This window comes from Mastomys coucha, chromosome X (assembly GCF_008632895.1).
Source record: "Mastomys coucha isolate ucsf_1 chromosome X, UCSF_Mcou_1, whole genome shotgun sequence".
Classification (NCBI taxonomy): domain Eukaryota; kingdom Metazoa; phylum Chordata; class Mammalia; order Rodentia; family Muridae; genus Mastomys; species Mastomys coucha.
The window spans coordinates 153,449,159-153,466,534 of NC_045030.1; the positions used below are offsets into that span (position 1 = coordinate 153,449,159).

General features: G+C 44.2%; 1 protein-coding gene across 1 annotated transcript; it reads right to left on the minus strand.

Moving 5' to 3' along the window:
- On the minus strand, positions 1–14,101 carry Pdha1 (pyruvate dehydrogenase E1 alpha 1 subunit; the record flags this gene model as incomplete). Its single annotated transcript, XM_031383475.1, has 11 exons — positions 13,946–14,101; positions 8,721–8,780; positions 7,635–7,808; positions 5,859–5,985; positions 5,186–5,277; positions 4,442–4,534; positions 3,263–3,418; positions 2,987–3,058; positions 2,284–2,351; positions 702–810; positions 1–66 (listed from the first exon to the last, which is right to left on the minus strand). Coding segments are annotated over exons 1-11 (1,074 nt in total), but the record flags the coding sequence as incomplete, so codon positions are not given.
- Positions 14,102–17,376: the final 3,275 nt, after the last annotated feature.

Here is a 17,376-nt window from a genome sequence, read left to right on the forward strand (position 1 = left end):
CTCTGGATCAGCCGTGGCAAACTGGGCAGCATCCTCGATTTCTTTCCTCACTTCCACATCAATCTCCTAAACAGCAGATTACAATGCAAGAGATTGTTTTCAATCAAGGGCAGTTTTGGAACCAACTAGAATGTTGGAGAACCTGTTGGTAGTGATATTATGTGATTCTTCAACAGCATATGAATTAAAAATGGAAAGCCTGATTTTTAGGAAAAAGGGAGAAACAATGTTTTTGTATGAATGTGATTATTAGTCACTTAAGACAGTGAGTTTGTAACTCTTAATTGTCTGTAGAGGCCAGAGCTGATGTCAGGTATCATCTTCCATTGCTCTCCACCTTATTTTTTTGAGTCGGTATTATCTATCATTGAGGGTTGGCCAGCATGCTCCAAGAATCTGCTTCTCTCTACTTCTACCAGAGCTAGGGTTGTATGCATGCACCAATATGCCCATTTTCTGTGATGTGGGGATTCCACACTCAAATCCTCCTGCATGTGCAGCAGGTACTTTACCAACTAAGCCATCTCCCTTGCCCTGGTTCATTCTCAGCAAGAGGACCAAAATATAGCCCTGTAGAGCACTTTCTAAGTTTGAAAAAGCTCAACTCTCTGGCCATCTAAGGGTGACATTTTGTGAGGGGTGGAAGACTGGTATAGTACCCAACTTTAAAGCCAGACTTAAACCTCCAAGAGCAACTATACCTTTAATTCTTCAACACTTGCAAGATTGCTGTTCACCATCCTATCCTTGAGAAGCATAATAGGGTCGCTCTTACTTCTTACTTCCTGGATTTCCTCTCGAGTGCGGTAACTGTGGAAAAGGGAGATGCAGTGAGTGACAGACCCATAAAAATAATGCCTGTGGACCAGACAGCTGAGTGAAGTATACGAGTATTTTTGAAAAAGAGGAACAAGTTAATAGTGATGTCATGTCACTGTGGGAATAGCAGGGTGACAGGCTGTTAGGCATCTTTTATAGAAAGTTGTTAGCATCTCTATTGGTCAGGCACTGGCAGAGCCTCTCAGGGGACAGCTATATCAAGCTCCTGTCAGCCTTCACTTCCCAGCAATAGTGTCTGGGTTTGGTGGCTGCTTGCAGCAAGCATCAGACTGAGCATGGGGAACTCCAATAGAGGAGTTAGGGGAAGAGCTGAAGGGGTTTGCAATCCCATAGGAAGAACAACAATATGAACCTACCAGACCTCCCCCACCCCCGCAGAGCTCCCAGGGACTAAACCACCAACCAAAGAGTACACATGGTGGGAGTAATGGTTCCAGATGCATATGTAGCAAAGGATGGCCTAGTCGGGTCATCAATGGGAGGAGAGGCTCTTGGTCCTGTAAAGGTTCTATGCCCCAGTGTAGGGGAATGCCAAGGCCAGGAAGCAGGAGAGAGTGGGTTGGTGAGCAGGGGGAAGGGGCAGGAAGTGGGGGAGGGGTTGGAGAGGAAACTGGGAGAGGGGTTATCATTTGAAATGTAAATAAAGAAAATATCTAATAAAGAAAGAAAGTTATTTGCTCCAACTTCAGGCTTCTCTGGCATTCTGACAAGGGCCAAGTTTTGATCCGCTTCTTTGATCTGGAAGGCAGGGCCATCACTTCTGCCTCTTTAGCCTCAAATTTTTACATGGATAGGGCAAATGGAGGCTGGAAGTTGTGATAATTACCCATTCTGAAGCATCACAATACCTACCAATAAGGAAATATACAGGCCTCGCCTTTCTCACTAAGACCCCAAAGCAACACGGCCAGCAAAATGTTGGACACCAAGTTTCTGCCCGGTTACTTTTGAAAAAATGTCAGGGTTCTATGGTGGGGCAGTTGCTACACAACATCCACTTGTCCACATAATTTGTTCTCTGCCTGCCCTTAGTCCATTCTAGAAAGGCTAAACTTAAAACTGACTTCAATTGTAGCAAGCCTAATTCAGAATTCCATATTACAGCTAAGTGAAAGAGGACAAACTTCCCATGTAGCAGTTAGCCCTGCTCCCCTACCAGTGAGATTTTCAAACTCCAGTCCTCTTCAGGTAGAACTAAACAACCCCAAAACAGACCTGCCTTACATTCAATTCTACACTGTAATTTAGTTACATAATGCTCTTTTAAAAATTACTGCTCATGCTGTAACACATAGGATACATACACTGCAGGAATCTTCAGGCTGCTTTCAAACTAAGACTCAAAATAAGCACTTGATGCCAACAGAACTGCAATTTTACTTAAGTAGCCCAAAGCCTGCCCACCCACTATGGAAACCACATGCAGATTCCTCACAACCCTACCTTACTCCAGGGTCACTCATGCTATGTCCATGGTAGCGGTAAGTCTGTAGCTCCATCAGGATGGGCCCCTAAAACAAACCCATAAGTGATTAAGACAATGTGAATGGGTGCCAAGGTTCATTGGCCTCAAATGGAGACATTCAATGCATTCTTAATCCTTCAATGTATCATCTCAGCTGTCAAGAGCTTACTGTTTGATTCTTAAGACCTACTTATCTCATGTTTCATCCTCAATTTTATCAAAAATAAACTACAGGGGCATGTTTTCTGGGCTTAGAACAACTCGTTAAACTTTGCTACGTGACCCTCCTTTTAAGCTAGTCTCACTGTTGCCTGTTCCCTCTGTGCCATACACTGACACAAACAGCAGCGAGACAGATTACACTTGATAGCCTATTAAGTAAAAGTAGGCTTGGGAGGGATTCTAAGTTTGATCATCCAAGGATGGGATGGGAACACAGGATTAGGTGAATCAAACAACAAAACAAGATCAAGTTGATGTCAAAGTGAAGACAAAATGCCAAGGAGACAACAGAGAGAAAGGCGAAGTGTTTACCAGGTGAGCCACCTCATTGGATTCTGTCTTAGAGAGCTCATTAGCCCAGGATAGTTCTAACTGCTATCTGGAAAAGCTTCTTTGAACTTTGAGATAAATGTCATAAATTTATAACCTAAAAGCCTAAGAAAAAGTTTCTAGTCTTACCTTACCAGACCTGCAATAGGCAGCTGCAAACTTTGTTGCCTCTCGGACACACAAGATATCCATTCCATCTACCTGTTGATAGAGGTGGAAGGGGCAGAATGTAACTGAACTGTCCAAACCTATGTCACTGTAATTGTGGTGCTGGAGAATGGAATCCAGGGCCTCACACATGCAAGTTCTCAGCCACTAAGCCACACCTCTTGTTCTCCCACTCAGCTTTTCTACGACCTATTCAGGCATAAGGTGATGAAATCATAGAGCAGCTAGGGACCTTACCCTGAGTCCAGGAATAAAATCTCCTCTTTTGTAGTAGTCTGTGCTGGCTGCTGCTCTCTCGACCGATGTCCCCATGCCATAGCGGTTATTCTCACAGATGAAAATACAAGGTAATTTCCACAATGCTGCCATATTGTAAGCTTCAAAGATCTGACCCTGAAAATATTTCATAAAATGTTCAAGTGGTTTAGTTTGCTCATTTCTCTAGACCATTCCCATTCCTAACAACCTGTGCTCTATGTAACACAGAAAGCTTGCACGGAGGCTGTGAGAGCCTTTACAACCAAGTTTTTGGTGGGGAGGGAAAGGAGCATGTGCTGGCCATAGTAGGGAGATGTGGCGGGCACTGTAAAACTAGTATACATCTGGGGGGGTTGTCTACTAATATAGGATACACTGTCAAGAAGAACAGGGAGAGGCCAGGCAGTGGTGGCACATGCCTTTAATCCCAGCACTTGGGAGGCAAAGACAGCCAGATTTCTGAGTTCGAGGCCAGCCTGGTCTACAGAGTGAGTTCCAGGACAACCAGAGCTACACAGAGAAAACCCTGTCTCGAAAAACCAAAAAACAAACAAACAAACAAAAAAAGAACATGGAGAAACACTGAGCTAGCAATTAGTTTTATACTCTCATTCATCTGTCATATTCATTTGACCAGATAATCAGAGTGACCCTGCAGCATCTGAGATTCAGCATCTGAGACATGTCTCACTAAGTGCCTATCCAGAGAGTGGTGATAAATGAAACCAAGACAGGCTGAGCCAAGAAACCAACAATTAAGATTCTAACCCTATAGGAATCTGGCACTGCCCTGGAGTCCAAGAAAGTAAGAGTCTATACATATTTACAAGTGGGGCTGAACACATGTTAAAAGCACATACTGCTCTTATAGAAAACTCAGGTTCAGTTCCCAGCACCCACATGTGACAGCTCACAACCATCTTAATCCCTCAGCTCTAGAGGATCTCCTGACCTCTATTAGCACCAGGCAGACATGCAGTACACAAACACACACAGGCAAAACAATCACACACATAAAGCTAAATAGATCTTTTTCATAGGGCCATAAAACCAGATGTGAGTCTGCCACATGAAGTGGTATTTCAATAAACAATATACCATTTCTTTTAAGTCCAAATATGACTTAGTCACAACATGAATATTCAGAGATGCACTTACCTGATTAGCAGCACCATCACCATACAATGTCAAACAGACCTCATCTTTTCCATTGTACTTGCAGGCCAGAGCAATTCCTGCTCCCAGGGGCACCTACAAAAACCCCCACCAGGAAAGGAGGCAGTAGAAATTAATCAACTTCTGGAGAGACGCTGGAGCTAAACTCCCACCCAACGGGTTATTTTCAACAAAACATAAATACTATATTGTTCCAACAAGGGCTGATATTTGTCCAACCAAAGATTTAACCACTGATCCTGACAAGGTAAACGTGGAGACCTAGGTATATTATACAATAAAAACCTACCGCATTGGACATTGTATGCTGTTAATGTTTCACCTCTCATTGATAAGAATGAGCACACCCTAATGAAAGTAAGGCTTTGATTTTGACTAGGCTGTCAACCTAACAGACCCTTTCTTGTAGCTGGGCCCCAGAATGAGCATTATCTATGAGAGTGAGGTAAGGAGCGATTCAATTTACTGAGATACAATAAGGTGAAGGGATAGCTCCACGGCTCCAGGCTCTTACTTATGAAACACAGCAGAAAGAGTGAACTTTAAATCACTACCCAAATCTCCCTACTAACTAAGAAATTGGTAAGATTAAGTGATTAAGTGTTGAAAGACAAACCAAACCCCCAAATGTTATTGCAATCCTTCAAGAGAGTAGTTCTCTGGGGTGAAGTTCCTGAAGACACAACACAGGCCAGGACCCAATCTACTAACATCTTCCCCAGTTACCTGAGCTCCAACGATGCCATTGCCCCCATAGAAGTTCTTGGCATACATGTGCATTGATCCGCCTTTCCCTTTAGCACAACCTCCTCTTCGTCCTAGAAACGGCAGCACACATCTGTGCATGAAAAACCAACCACACAAAGCAATAACCACCACCAAATCCAATTGTTTAAACACTGGTCCCTTCAGGAAAACACCTTCCGCCTTGTCTCCCTGTCGGATCAGGAAGGTTAGACTAACCCTCCAGTGTCTGCTCTCTAGTCACTTACCCTAAATTAGCATGCAGTTTTGACATTGGGTGTGGGGGGAGTACATAAACCTCACTTCTACACTGGTATACTAAAAAATATAGGACCCAAAAATATCACAGGAAAGAGGAATATTAAATAGCTATCTAGAATCTGTCAGCATGTTACTTTCTCTATTAGACTTCTTGCTGGCCTTTTTAGTGACAGCAAACTTTATTCCCACTGTACAGTGCTATGATTTTTCAATTTCACCTGAAGGGTCAGACAGCCTCATAAATGGTTTCCTTAAAAGTACCAAAATGCCACACCAGAAGGATCATTTCAATTTTTTTTTTTTTACCACTAACTCATAATGCTTAGCAGCTTACTGGGAGATATCTGAATACCCCCTCCACTCACTAGCCCCTCTCTGTAAATCTACAACAAACCTGTTAGCTCCGCAAGAATTGCTCGGACAGGCAGGCCCCTAGTGAAGGTGAAACCATGTGCTCGATAGGCAGTGATGAGATGGTCCGTGGGGTTTATGCCAGCCTCCAGGCCTACACAGCAGGCTTCCTGGAGTAAAGGGGGAACCAGGAAGCAATGCCATTTTCACGTTTAAATAAAAAGTTTTTAATTAGTACCAGTTAAAAAAAAGTCAGGGTAGTAAATCCTGCTACTAGTAACCCAAAAAACAAAGGTCCAAACCATAAATCATAACCAATCCACAAATGTGCTATTTCTTTTAGCCTGGACAGTTTTGAAAATAATCCAATAGAATGTAATAAAAACCAAAGAGGCCTTAGTTAGTTCTGTGTTCCCATATGGAAGTAACTGACTAGAACCTTTGGGTGGGGCATAACCATCCCAACTTCCCACTGATCCATCTTACATATTTTGTTATACATGGCCCACTTCATTTATTCTACCTAGGTAGCTCCCATACGTTTCTGAATTTGACAGCAGTAACTTCAACCAATTGTGCCTGCAGTAACTGTCAAGTTAAAAAGTTCTAGAATTGCCGGGCGGTGGTGGCGCACGCCTTTAATCCCAGCACTTGGGAGGCAGAGGCAGGCGGATCTCTGAGTTTGAGGCCAGTCTGATTTACAGAGTGAGTTCCAGGACAGCTGAGGCGACACAGAGAAACCCTGTCTCGAAAAAAACCAACCCCCCCCCAAAAAAAAGTTCTAGAATGGGGCTGGAGAGATGGCCCAATGGTTAAGAGCACTGACTGCTCTTCCAGAGGTCCTGAGTTCAATTCCCAGCAACCACATGGTGGCTCACAACCACCTGTAATGGGATCTGATGCCCTCTTCTGGTGTGGCTGAAGACAGCTCCTATACATAAAATAAATAATTCTTATTTTAAAAAGTTCTAGAATCACCTAGGAGACAAATCTCTGGGCATGTCTATGAGGAAGTTTCTCATGTTCAAGTGGGAAGACCTACCCTAAATGGGGGGACACCATCCCACAAGCTAGGCTCCCAGACTGACTTAAAAAAGACAAAGTAGACCCGGCAGTGGTGGCACACGCCTTTAATCCCAAGCACTTGGGAGGCAGAAGCAGGCAGATTTCTGAGTTTGAGGCCAGCCTGGTCTACAGAGTGAGTTCCAGGACAGCCAGGGCTATACAGAGAAACCTGTCCTGGAGGGGTCGGGGCGGGAGGACAAAGTAAGGCGGGCAGCAGCATTCGCCCCGCTGCTTCCTGAATGCAGATACAATACTCTCTCTGATCCTACTGCCATGACTGTACCTACAAAGTCTGAGCTAAAAATCAGCAGGTCCTTATGTTGCTTAGGTTGGCTATTCTGTCACAAAAGGAAGTAACTAATATACCCAAAAAGCCCCCCATTCCCAGGAATTTATACAGTATAGGTGAGTAGGGTTCTAGCAAGCAGTGAAATGCTAAGAGACAAGTCAGTGAGAGCAAACGAGTTTGCTATCAAGCCTGACAGGTTGAACTCAATCCCTGGAACCCACATGGTAGATGGGAAGAGCCAAACCCTGCTGCAAGCTGTCCTCTGACACCCCACACAGAGTGACAAACATGTACTCCACACACGACAAAATAGGTAAATAAATGGTGGTTTTTACATGTTAAAAATGATGGGATGAAGGAGAAGTAAAAGAAAGTGATAAGGGGAGAGAGAAGGAAAGGAAAGGAAGAAAGGAAAGGAAGCAAGCTATTTAAAAATCCCAATAACGTGGCTGTATAATCGCTTACCTGACCATCACATAAGTGACAGAAACCACGAATAATTTTCTGCTTATACAGCTGATCTGCCTTTAGCTCCATCCGGCGCACAGTCTGCATCATCCTGTAATACTTGAGCCCATCCTCTCTGGTGAGCACCGTGGTGACTGGAGGGCCCTCTTCTAGCCGATGAAGGTCACATTTCTGAAGTGGAGTGAGATGGTCGCCCTCCAGTTACTACCCCACACATACTGCTGGCCCATTCTAAGATCCACCTCCACTAACAGACAACTTGAACAGCAAAGACATGCAGGCCTCAGAAGTGCTTCACGAAAGTGTGAGCCTTTAATCCTAGCACTCTGGAAGCAGAGGCAAGTGATCTATAGGAGTTCGAAGCCAGCCTGGTCTACAGGGTGAGTTCCAGGACAGCCAGGGCTACACAGAGAGACCGTGTCTTGTAAAACCAAAAAGGAAGGAGGGAAGGAGAAAAGAAGGGAGGAGGGGGAAGGAAGATAGGTAAGAAGGAAGGGAAGGAGGGAAGGGGAGGGGGGAAAGGGAAGGGGAAGGAAGAATGTGTGATAGCATAAACCTATGATCTTATCACTTGAAAGTTGACTACAGGATCAAGAGTTCAAGGTTATCCCTTTGCTAGATAGTTTGGGACTAACTCAGGTTCCATGAGACCCTGGGTTAAAATAAAGTACAATAAAATAAAAACAGTGCTTCAAAATGTTTCTGACTCCTTAAATCTAGGGTCATCAATGTTTCACTGACGCACACCCCATGCCACACGTGTATCCAGCCTGGGGCTCAAGAAGGGCCATGTACCCAGAACAGCTCTGGGGGCAACCCAACATGTTTGCAGATGATAGCATGTCAGAATGTCAAGAGGTTAGACACCACAACCAGGGTACATTTTTAAAGCCCGTCTCCCTTAAACTACCAGGAAGTTCTTCTTGCTCAATTTCTCTGAGCCTTTGATTCTGGAATATCTGAAAGAAAAGTGACCCCACTTTCAAAGCATCAATATCAAAATACTCCTCCTTGAAGGTGAAACTGCATCAAGCTATACATGTTCACAAACTAGTGACTAAGAAAGTGTGAAACTCCTCTTACCTTAATCTCAAATGTAGCATCATTTGCAAAATTACGGGAAGCTACCAGCACTCTGCTTGCCTAGAAAACAAAAACATGCATATAAAGCCATTATTTTGTTCTTTACTGTCAAGAGTAAGTCATTACTATCATGAACCCATGCTTGAAGCACAGATTTAAAACATAGCCATATCATTATCTGAAGGCAAAATGAAGAGTGGCAAACGCCAAACTCATCTGCTTTGTGTTTTCAAAGAAACCACAGCGAGAACAGTAATTATTACCAACCAAACTAAACAACCTACGTTACACGTGGGCTTTGGAAGGTTTGTTTGCAAAGTACTTCAAATAAAACTAGCCATTAATCCCTATCTATGGAAAACTGCTTTTCTATGATACATACCCATAAATAAAATAAAATATAAAATAAACTACTCGAAGCATGAGATAATACCTTAATGAGAAACATCATGGTAGTGCTTGTTAACACTGGACTTGGGCCAGCCGTTCTCCAACAGAATAGCCTAAATCTTGAGAAGGTTCCTCTTGAAGCCCCATAAGGGAAGAAGGGTTTCTTAAAACATTGTTCCCTTCTTGGTGTTTGAGTGGCTACAATATGCCTCCGTGGTTAGAGTTACCAATTCTTTTCTACTTTCACAACTGAACAAATCTTTGAACAACATTCTATGTGATAACTAAAGTTCACATTAGACCACAAAACAGAATCATTCAATTTTAGCCACTTTCTGCCACATTTGAACATACTTGCAGGTAAACTAGCCGAGTTCCTTTTCCTGGAGATTTGAAGTATATTCATGAGATCCCATAAAAAGCATGTTTAATATATAACACAATATATTTTCTAGCATTGGGTTTGACCTTGGTGAGGGTTAAGATCAGCATGCTCCCTATACTTCCAAGCGTATGAGCCAATAGTGCACAGTGTTAAGATCTACTTATAGCTGGGTGGTAGTGGCACACACCTTTAATCCCAGCACTTGGGAGGCCGAGGCAGGCAGATTTCTGAGTTCGAGGCCAGCCTGGTCTACAGAGTGAGTTCCAGGACAGCCAGGGCTACACAGAGAAACCCTGTCTCGAAAAACAAAACAAAACAATAAAAAGATCTACTTATATCTCTCTTGCTCTTTCCCATTGTCTCCTCCCGATGCTTGAATGAGAGGCATGCAGCACCTTCCATTATGCTCAGGAGATAGTCTTAGACCCTCAGTAGAATCCTAAAACCACTGGGAATACTGGAATGCTATGTGCAAGCACTATGATCCGAAGGCAGCTGATCTGATAGTAATCAAGATGGCTCCTGGTGCTGTACAACTGGGGAGCTGAGTATACAGAGCGGATACCTGGCGGAAGGGATGATTTATGATCTGGAGTGCAAGACTGCATCATTCTAGGCAGAACAGCACCCAGATTAAAACTCATCTATTCTTTCTTTCTGGAGATTTTTCATTGAGTATTTTCAGACCACAGCTAACCACAAGTAGCTAAAAATAGGAAAATTTTCAAAGCCATAGACACAAAGTGGGGAGGAGCACACTTTGGCAACTACTATACTACTATCTGACAAAGCCAACAAATACAATGGCACACTTACCCAAGGGGAAATCGAAATACTAGTAATGGATGCTGCAGTTAAATCAGAGGAAGAGACAATGTGTAAACATATCTATTGCAAAATGAAGAAAAACTAAACCCGAGACCAGCCAGGTAGCAAACAAATGGCTGTGATTTTTTTTTTTTTTTTTGGCAGTTAAAAATTATTTTGTGGAGCCAGAAGTAGCTACTGTATTGCAAAGTAAATTTCTAGATACAACTACAGAAACTAGTTGGGGAACAACCTACAGCAGAGATCAAACCAGCTAGGCATTAGTAGGAGAAAAAAGGTAAGTTCTTTCTCAAAGATAAGTTTATAGAGCAAGGCAGTGATGGCTCATTTCTTTAAATCCACCCCCCACCGCCCAGGATGAGGCAGGGGTAGGGGCGGGGTGAGTCCCAGGCCAGCCTGGTCCACAGAGCAAACTCTAGGACAGCCAGGATATTGGTGTGTGGGTGTGGGTGTTGGGGAGCAGACACAACTGTGTCTCTCGGTGCCTCTCAGAGAAAGTCAAAATAGCAAGGAGAATTAATTTTAAATGGGATTCTTGTCTGGTTTTCTTTTCTTGGGCGGGGTGGGGGGCATGGCTGGGGATTGAACACATGACCTCACATTGCTAAGGGCATGCTCTCCCTGAGCTACACTTTAGCCCGTAATGAAATTCCTCTCGTGGAGACCTTGAATGATCTACTCCAGAAAATAGAAATTTCTAAGTATCTAAATACAGAATCATTCAAGTGAGGGAGTAAAAAGTATTTAAGAATTCTAGCCAGGCAGTTGGTGGTGCACGCCTTTAATCCCAGTGCTTGGGAGGCAGAGGCAGGTGGATTTCTGAGTTCTAAGACAGCCAAAGCTATACATAGAAACCCTGCCTCAAAAAACCAAAAAAAGAATTCTCAGAGTGTACCAGCATGAATTAAAAACCTTGCCTGATATGCAGAGACAAAGTAAAAAAAAAAAATCTCACAAAAGAAAACATCACAAATAAAAGTTATAAAAGAAAAAAAATTAAATGTGGGTCCATCTTACAGACTTGGAAAGCTTTCAACCCCATTTAAAAATAAAAACACAACTTTTGTAAACCACTTCAAAGTTTCACATCCAAAAAGTGTGAGGAGACAGAGGTGACCAACCTCTCAGCCTGAGGGAAATCTCCATGTTTTCCTAATTTTTAAGGGGGAAAAACAACTAGCAGAATTAAAAAGTGTAAAGGTACAAAGCGCACAGAGGCTTCAGAGGAAGATAAGGGGATTAGCTCCAGGCAAATCTCCGGCCGCCATCAAAGAGCAAGTGCCTAGCCCCCATCCCCCTCTGGGTATCCTTGTCTGCCACAGCTCAAGTTACACAAGTTTGGCTGGCCACCGCTTACTATTGTATCTTTTTGCAAGGCTTAAATTAAATTTTAAAGTCTTTTCACCAGTATAACCTGAAAAAACTAAAACTCTTGAGCCAGTCTGTGTTTTAAGGGCGGAAATAAAGAAATCTGCAGTCACTTAGATTTGCAAATGATAGAGGTACAAGGTCTCCTCCCGAGATTAAAGGTGAAACTTAGGTTTGAAACACACTGAAGAGTTTCAAGAATGGTTCCTAATTACCATGTAGCAACTATAGGCACAAAGCCAGGCTCCTTTGATCCCAGCACACGAGAGGCAGAGGCAGGAATAGATCTCTGACTGGAAGTCAGCCTAGTCAACACATGAGTCCCAGGCCAGCCGGAGCTACACAGGGAGACCTTACATAAAGAGACTGAGACAAAGACAAAGCGACCTACTTCTCCTACTTCTCTTCCCCCTTAGCCAGCCGGATGTGGTCACACAAGATTTTAATGCAAGCACTCCAGAGGCGGGAAGGTAAAGAGATCTGAGTTCCAGGCCAGCCAGGGATAGTGAGACTTTGTCTCAAAAAAAAAAAAAAAAAAAAAAAAAACCAGCTACTGTACAAGTTACACCACAACAAGAAGTGAGAAAATAACTGGGTGCTTCCTATGGTGAATTCGACTCTAGAATTTTTTTTTCCTGCTGTAAGGTAAACTTGAAGAAAACCGTAAACGACTTTCAGACAAAGCAATCCAACACCTAAGGTTAGCTTCTCGTGTCTAACGAAGATTTAAGGATGTTCCCAGCTTCCTATCCCCCTCTACACTCCAAAAGGGGAGCACATGTCTTAAAAGCAAAAGGTATGATTTTCATTGATTTCAGATTCTAACTCAACTTGTAGAAACTCTGATTCTAGTCGGGGCTGTTTATTTTTTTCTTTCCACTGAGGAGAACAAATCTTCTTTTCGTTTTCAATTTTTATTTCAGGTCCAGCCCCCTAGCTATAAACAAATTTCCCTTCAACTAGTAATTTCTGCACACAAGAAACATGTTTCAAACCAACTGAAAATCGATGGATGATGCACTTTTAACACTTGGGAAGAGCCTGGCTGAATTCAGGGCACATACTAAGAGTTCAATAAATGTTGGCTATGTCATAGACATATACAAAGACACATTAAGAAATGTGCTTTGCTGCCGGTTCAGACTCAAACACGAATGCGGCATTTATTCAGTCAAATGGTGCTTTTCCATTACTTGATGGAATTCCTTGAGACGTACACTTTCGACCTCTCCACAACCTCCCCAAACTAAGCAGAATTGCATCAAATCCTAAAGAAATCAATAGAACCAGAACTACAAGTCAAAACCTGATGGCGGTTACACCAGGAGAAAGCAACCTCTGTGTGGCTAGAGGTCAAAATGCTAAAAGCTTAGGTATTAGACAGCTCTTAAAGCCGGGCCAGAAGTCTTAACCTCTAATCCCAACCCTCCGAAAACCATTGCTGTTTTCTTTCGCTACTTTGAACTCTAAGCCTCTGTGTGTTTAAGGGTAATGCGGCTTCCTCTGGGTTACGCTCGATTGCTCTAAAATTGATTGCCAAGAAAAAGTTCAGACGAGCAGGGAGTGGAGGAAGTTTGTTTTCCGTGAACCTGACCTCCCAGAACCTTCCTCAGAACAGAACACAGGTGATCCACAAATGCTCACGCAGCTGGCCACCCGTCCTCGCCAGGTGCCAGGCAGAAGAGTTGACATCCCTGCCACTGACCAACTCAAGATAACCCCCATAGCGTCCTCAGTATATCTCCATTAGAGAGAGGAGAAAACTGGACCCTCAGTTTTTAAAACTCCTGCTTCTTGACGGTTCCCGGGAGACTCAAGACTAGTAAGACTAGTAAACGACGAAGTCGGAGTGCGCACGGAACCTCCGACTCTCGGGACCGGGAGCTGTTCATTTCGTCTTACGTGGCCTCACAGCCAAGAGCGATGACATGAAGGAGAGTGGAAGTCAACCGAGTCCAGAGAGGCTGGAGCAAACCCAAGCTCCACCTCCCAGTGCCCCGTAAGCTACGAGCAGTTGTGGGGCGCTACAGGGGAGCTGGCGTGAAGCTCTACCAGAGGGGATTGGGGGAGGCACAGCGGACTGGGCCCGTTCTCAAACCGCTCTTCCCCGGGCCAGTGGCGACACGTACTGCGGGGAAAGCCCACCCAAGCTCCGTAGCTCGTCCCCAGCACCAAGCCGTGCGCTCCAGATGGGGGGCGCCCGGCCCGCCCTCTTCCTGCCCCACCCCGGCCTCCCGGGATCAGGCGACCTCACCGGCTTCTGTGCAGCGCCTGCCAACACGCGGGACACAGCGGCAAGCATCTTCCTCATGGAGCGCAGCAGACACTCGCGGCGGCCGCGGCACCCTGGCACTCAAAAGGAGTGGTTCGGGCGTCCCCAAGTCTCCTTGAGGCGCCCGGAGCCGAAGCCACGCCCTAAACGCAGTGACGGAGTCGCGACGGCATCACACGCCGCGCCAGTCTGTAGGCCAACCAGGACGGTTGCCGGAGATGGCAACGCCCTTCTGGGGAACATGTAGCCGCCCATTAATTAACTAAAAATGAGGTGGGGCTGTGGCTAGCGGGTGAGGAGGCGGGAGTCCCAGGGCGCCTGCGTGGGAAAGTGGGGGCCCCGGGGAGGGGAGGGAGAGGCCTCTCTTTCCTCTTGCACCGAATACTGAATAGTGGTGAAGGCGGGTCCTGCTGTTTGCCCTGTCGGGCCGGTGGTACAGCTTTGACAGCCTTGTTCCAGTACTCGAAAAGCCATGGTGCCAGGGCAAGAAAGACAGACCATCTGGTTTCTAGAAATGATCCTGCCACTAATCTGTCTTTAAAAGATCACACAGCCCTTGCAAAATATTGCCCTGGTTGACTTGGGTGAGAATAACAAAAATAGATTTAACAGCTAAATGTTGGATATTGCTGGGTGTGGTGGCACATGCCTGTCATTCCTTCCCTAGAGAATCTGAAGTAAGATGATAGCCAGAGTTAGAGGCCAGGCTGGCTGTTTAGTTCAAGGCAAGCTTGGACTACTTAGAGGGGCTATCTCAAAAAAATAAAAATAAGTAAATGAAAGCAAATATTAATCGTTGACCATAGACATCCAAGAGTTTTGCTTTAGTGCTTATTCTTTGATTTTTCTGTTAGCTTGCTTCTTTTCATGGGGGACTCAGTTATAGACAAGCAGTTTGTCCGTCCTTTATGCTTGGGAAAAGGCAAAATCCTGTATCTTCTGTGTTGTTGTTACACGAACACTATAAAGATTAGGACACAAGACTTTATGAGAACAAGAGAAATGTGCAGATGATGATTTCTCAAAGTTGCCTTGACCAGTTAGTTAACTTCACATTATCACTAGGTCAGAGGAACAGTGGTTGACTTTTCCACACAAATGTCCAGCATGGATTGGCCAAGTTGCAGGTCTATGAGGTCACTTAGGAACCCAGGATAAAAAGTACTCTAATATTTGCATTTATGATCTCCATGGTCAGTGCACCATGGAAGGAAAAAGTACCCAAACGTTTTTACAAGGTCCCTCATATGGCTTGGCTGATTTGTCACCTCTCCCTGGAACTAGCAGCTTGGTCACCTGCTCTGTCTTCTATTATCCACAGAGGATGAAGTATGAAATGGGTGCTGCAGTGATACATTATAACCCACAGGAAAAAAATAGCCACAAATCCTTCACAAATACATAACTGAATAAGAGGGAAAAAAGCAACATTTTCTTACAATAGAATTTCAATTAATTATTATAAAAGGGATGCTGATAATATTAGGGAACAGCCAGTGTTTGCCTGGAAGCCTGGTGCTGGAGAGACAGAGACACGAAAATCCCTGGCACTTGCTTGTCAATCAGTCTAGCTGAAGTAATATCCAGGATAAGTAAGAGACCCTGCCTCAAGAAGATTAGATGAGGGTCTGGAGAGGTGGCTCAGTAGCTAACAGCATTGACTGCTCTTCCAGAGGTCCTGAGTTTAATTCCCAGCAACCACATGGTGGCTCACAACCACCTGTAATGGGATCTAATGCCCTCCGATGAAGATGTGGCTGAAGACAGCTACAGTGTGCTCATATACATAAAACAAATAAATCTTTTTTTAAAAAAAAATAAAAGGTTAGATGAAGAGTGACTGAGGAAGACACCTGACATTAACCTTTGACCTCCACATGCATGTGCACACACAAGTATACACAGACTGAGTAGGTGGGAATTGCCACTTCACAAAGCCATGATCACCATTGCAGGCAGGAATTATCAATAGAAGCTAAAATAAATGGGGGGGGGATGAGAAACAAGAATTTTGCATTATTGCAAAATATCTTCCAACAAGAAATGTATTGTTACAAAAGTTAATGCCTTGAAGAAGTTGCCATGGGGAAACGAGGGAACCAGTGATTTCATAATTAGAATATTTTTGCTACATCCTTTTCTTCATTAAAAAAAAAAATACATGGGCTGGTGAGGTGGCTGAGTGGGTAAGAGCATGGACTGCTCTTCCAAAGGTCCTGAGTTCCAGTCCCAGCAACCACATAGTGGTTCACAACCAAAGACAGCTACAGTGTACTTATTTATAATAATAAATAGATCTTTGGGCAGGAGCAAGCAGGGACTGAGTGAGTGGGGTTGACCAGAGTGAGCAGAGGTCAATTCCCAACAACCAGATGAAGGCTCACAACTATCTGTACAGCTACAGTGTGTACTCATAGACATAAAATAAATAAATAAATCTTTAGGAAAAAAAATTACAAAGCCAAGGCTCAAGATGGCTCAACAGGTAAAGACACTTGCCATCAAGTCTGAGGACATAAGTAGTTTGTCTTTTCATGTACACAGAGACACACAGATACACACACACACACACGCACACAGAGGCACACAGAAATTGAAAGTGAGAGATTCTTTGTTACTCTATAGCAAGTGGGGACAAATTGTAGCTGGTGGTTAACTATGCCCTACAATGATTTTTTTTTTGAGACAGGGTTTCTCTGTGTAGCCCTGGCTGTCCTGGAACTCACTCTGTAGACCAGGCTGGCCTCGAACTCGGAAATCCACCTGCCTCTGCCTCCCAAGTGCTGGGATTAAAGGCGTGTGCCACCACTTCCCGGCTACAATGATACTTTATGTGCTAAAACAGACAAAGGAGGCCGGTCAATATAAGGGAGGTCAGAGAGATGAAGAAAGGATTACCCAAGGAAGAGAAAGTCTTGAGAAAGGAAGGCTCCACCTTGGAAGAAACTGGAGGCAAAGGTCTTTGTTTTCTAATCCCTCCCACGGCACTCACCAGGTTATGGTGGGTTTCTCTGGACATTTTGGCTTTTGACTTTTCCTTTGCAAATCTCCTGAAAGTTCTTGAGCAAGCTGAACTTTAGGCAAGTCATGGTCCTTTGCCATGCTCTGCACAGCTTCAGGGATTGGCCTAACTGGGGTGAGGAGGGAATGAAAGAAGGGCAGACACACAGAAAAGCTGGGATCCTGTAGGTTGTTCTCATTCTGATGGAGGTCAGTCATCAACTGCAGCTGCAACCTGGAATCTTGATGTGTTTATTTTATACATCTGAATCAAGACAGTGTGGTGTACATAGATGAATAAGGAGTAGGTCTTATGGGATCCAGATGAATAAGGACACAAGTTTAACTAATCTCAGTAGGAGGTCTCTTGAGGGAGCAGTCTTAGGCTATGTTCATCCAGGAGGAAGCTGTGG